Raw genomic sequence first — 2,799 nt, 5'->3', positions numbered from 1 at the left:
TATGCCAGACGTTAGCAAAATTTCCCTGTCAAGGGTCCAGATCGCATCAAAATATTTCCGACAGCAGCAAAAGCAGTATTCACCTCACTTGAATGTACTTACTTGTGCTCCTGGAATGATATTGATGAATGAAGACAGAATTTATCTCATTAAACCCGTGATATTTTTAACCTAATTAAATGCCGTCTCCAGTTCAATTGATTGAACTTTAGTGGTTAAAAGTGAACGGTTTCCTGCCATCTGTATGATTTTACATACGTACGTGTGTACGTTTACATATATACGTGTGCGTTTGCGTCTGTGCGCGCATACGTATACACACATATGAGTTGAAACTTGCAAAGTGAATGAGAAGTTACTGATTGCCTAATTTTATTCAGCAGAACTAAATTCTGGTAACTTTTGGATGACCTCTGCGAGACAAAGACAGGGCAGATCTATTGTACATGATATTACCCTCTTCTTTGACAGCTTTTCTTTTCCTCGCCTCCTAATCAGTTTCTTCCTTTTTAATCCCTCTCCAGCTCATCGCTCTGTACGTTTCTTTCGATATTTTATTTAAAGCGAGGTAACAAACCCCGGTGGCGATTGCGGCTGGTAAATCAGACGGTGGGGCATCCTCCCTCGGGGCTGGGGGAAGGCAGCTCAGACAAAAGGCTGGCCCTACCTGCCGGCCGGGGAGGCGGCCGCCGCCGAGGAGCATCCCTACACCTCCGGTACCTGACTTGGGGGGTGCGACCCGCCGGAGAGGGGGTCACTCGGTTACAGGGATATTATTCAGAGAAATCGGTGGAAATGCGGAGCTGCGGAGAAATCCGGTGATCGGCTCCCGCCTCCCCATTGGCCGGGCCGGTCACATGCCCGCCTAACTTTATTCAGTTGACAGCAAGTAGGAGGGCTCTATGGCAGGGGAAAAAAAGACAACACGAGAAAAATTAGTATTTTCTACCTTCAGAAATTAATGGCCATGAGTTCGTATATGGTGAACTCTAAGTATGTGGATCCCAAATTTCCTCCTTGCGAGGAATATTTGCAGAATAGCTACCTAGGCGAGCAGGGGGCCGAGTACTACAGTGCCTCGCAGGGCTCTGATTTCCAGCACCAGGGACTCTACCCACGGTCAAACTACAACGAGCAGCCCTTTAGCTGTAGCAATGCCCAAGGCTCTGCCGTGCAGCCGCGGGGTCATGGACAGGAGCAATCCGGCCCAGCGAGCCACTTCCCTGGCCAAGCAGAGCATTGTCCACCGCCTCCAATGCCCAACTCGCGAGCCTGCAGCCAGCAGCCGGCCCTCAAACCCCCAAACGGGTCAGCAGTTAAGCAGCCAGCAGTAGTTTATCCCTGGATGAAGAAAGTCCATGTTAACTCGGGTAAGGATCCTCTTCTTACTTTGCTCTTCTACCCTGCTTCCGATCGTCCTCAGCGACGCTCGCTCGAGTCCCTGCCGGACTCGTGGACGAGCTTTTTAAGCCGAGGTAGCCAATTACACTCGTCATAAATTTTTATTGCTGAGGAAATAGGCCGTTGGCCATGCGGGGCTCTGCCGTGCAGGAGAAAACTCCATTTTAGGAGCCTGCTAGAGGCTCCCAGCCTACCTAGCTGCGTGTGCCTGTAGTGCCTGCCTTAAATGAGGGGGAGAACAGCCCGTCCATTGTAAGCAACTGGGACGAATCCAGCCCGGCCACATGCTCGCAGCTCGTAAGCTTTTCTTTTGTAAAGTCGAACCGGCAAGTCAAGATTAGCTTTGTAAAGTTCTCCGTGTTTTTTTCCCAGTGAATCCCAATTACAACGGAGGGGAACCTAAACGCTCCCGCACAGCTTACACCAGACAGCAAGTCCTAGAACTGGAAAAAGAATTTCATTTTAACAGGTACCTGACAAGGCGCCGCCGTATCGAGATAGCCCACACTTTGTGTCTCTCTGAGCGCCAGATCAAGATCTGGTTTCAGAACAGAAGAATGAAGTGGAAAAAAGATCACAAACTGCCCAACACGAAGGGCAGGTCTTCTTCCTCGGGTTCAAACCCCCATTTACAGACTGGTTCCAAGGACCATCAGACTGACTTGACAACTTTGTAGAAGAGGTGAAATTTTCCATTTCATCCTTCGCTTCTGACCAGTATTGTACATAACTGACACTGCCCAAGCAGAACCTGCATGTAGCAGCTAAGGACTCGAGAAACTGTCATCTTTCTTTAAGGTACTGTTGTACAAAGGAGACAAAATGATGCTACTTTGGACTTTATTTTATTTGCCTCTGCTAGCACGTCCTAAAAAAAAGGGGGGGGGGGAAGGTGGGGGAGGAAGAAAAAAAAAGCATCATGCAGGCAGTGGGAATTGGGCAAATATTAAACGAGACCTTCTGTCCATAAAAAGTAATAAATCATTGAAAATGAAACTGTCCTGTGTTTCAGTTTTGAATTCGAAAGTGAAGGTTCGATGTTTTATTCTGGGATTTTCACTTTTAATTGTCTTTTTATCCCATGCAATTTCGGGAGGATGCATTTAGGCAAGTTGAGGACAGGAAATTTATAGCATAGTCTTTAATTTGAACATAAAGACTGGTAATTGTGAACTTTTTGTGCTGCTTTACCTTTCTTGGTATAATGAAAATACTTGCTCATTTCCATAACGTCTCAGAAGGTGTGCATAGGAATTAAGTGAAAACGGGTTATTTTATGTACTAATAGTGTTCGTGTATTTATTTATTTGTTACATAGAAGAGTGAAGATAAAAGCAAAAAAGGTCAAACCAAAAATGGGGAAGGGGAGCTGAAATACAGTATTTTTTCTTCCCAGTC

General features: G+C 46.5%; 1 protein-coding gene across 1 annotated transcript; it reads left to right on the top strand.

The window, feature by feature from the left end:
• The first annotated feature begins 946 nt into the window (after positions 1 to 946).
• HOXD4 (homeobox D4) lies at positions 947 to 2,128 on the top strand. The gene is made up of 2 exons (XM_065637339.1): positions 947 to 1,370; positions 1,774 to 2,128. The coding sequence occupies exons 1-2, from the start codon at positions 962 to 964 to the stop codon at positions 2,076 to 2,078; spliced, it is 714 nt and encodes a 237-aa protein (XP_065493411.1). The 5' UTR covers positions 947 to 961; the 3' UTR covers positions 2,079 to 2,128.
• Positions 2,129 to 2,799: the final 671 nt, after the last annotated feature.

The sequence above is a fragment of the Caloenas nicobarica genome, chromosome 6 (genome assembly GCF_036013445.1).
Source record: "Caloenas nicobarica isolate bCalNic1 chromosome 6, bCalNic1.hap1, whole genome shotgun sequence".
NCBI classification, from domain to species: Eukaryota; Metazoa; Chordata; class Aves; order Columbiformes; family Columbidae; genus Caloenas; species Caloenas nicobarica.
Note: the sequence above shows the minus strand (reverse complement) of the source record. Positions and strands in the feature narration are given on the sequence as shown.

Coding starts and splice junctions, on each gene's coding strand:
- HOXD4 (XM_065637339.1), top strand. CDS start 962: ATGGCCATGAGTTCGTATATGGTGAACTCTAAGTATGTGGATCCCAAA. Junction 1,371..1,773: donor GAAAGTCCATGTTAACTCGG/GTAAGGATCCTC, acceptor TTTTTTTCCCAG/TGAATCCCAATTACAACGGA.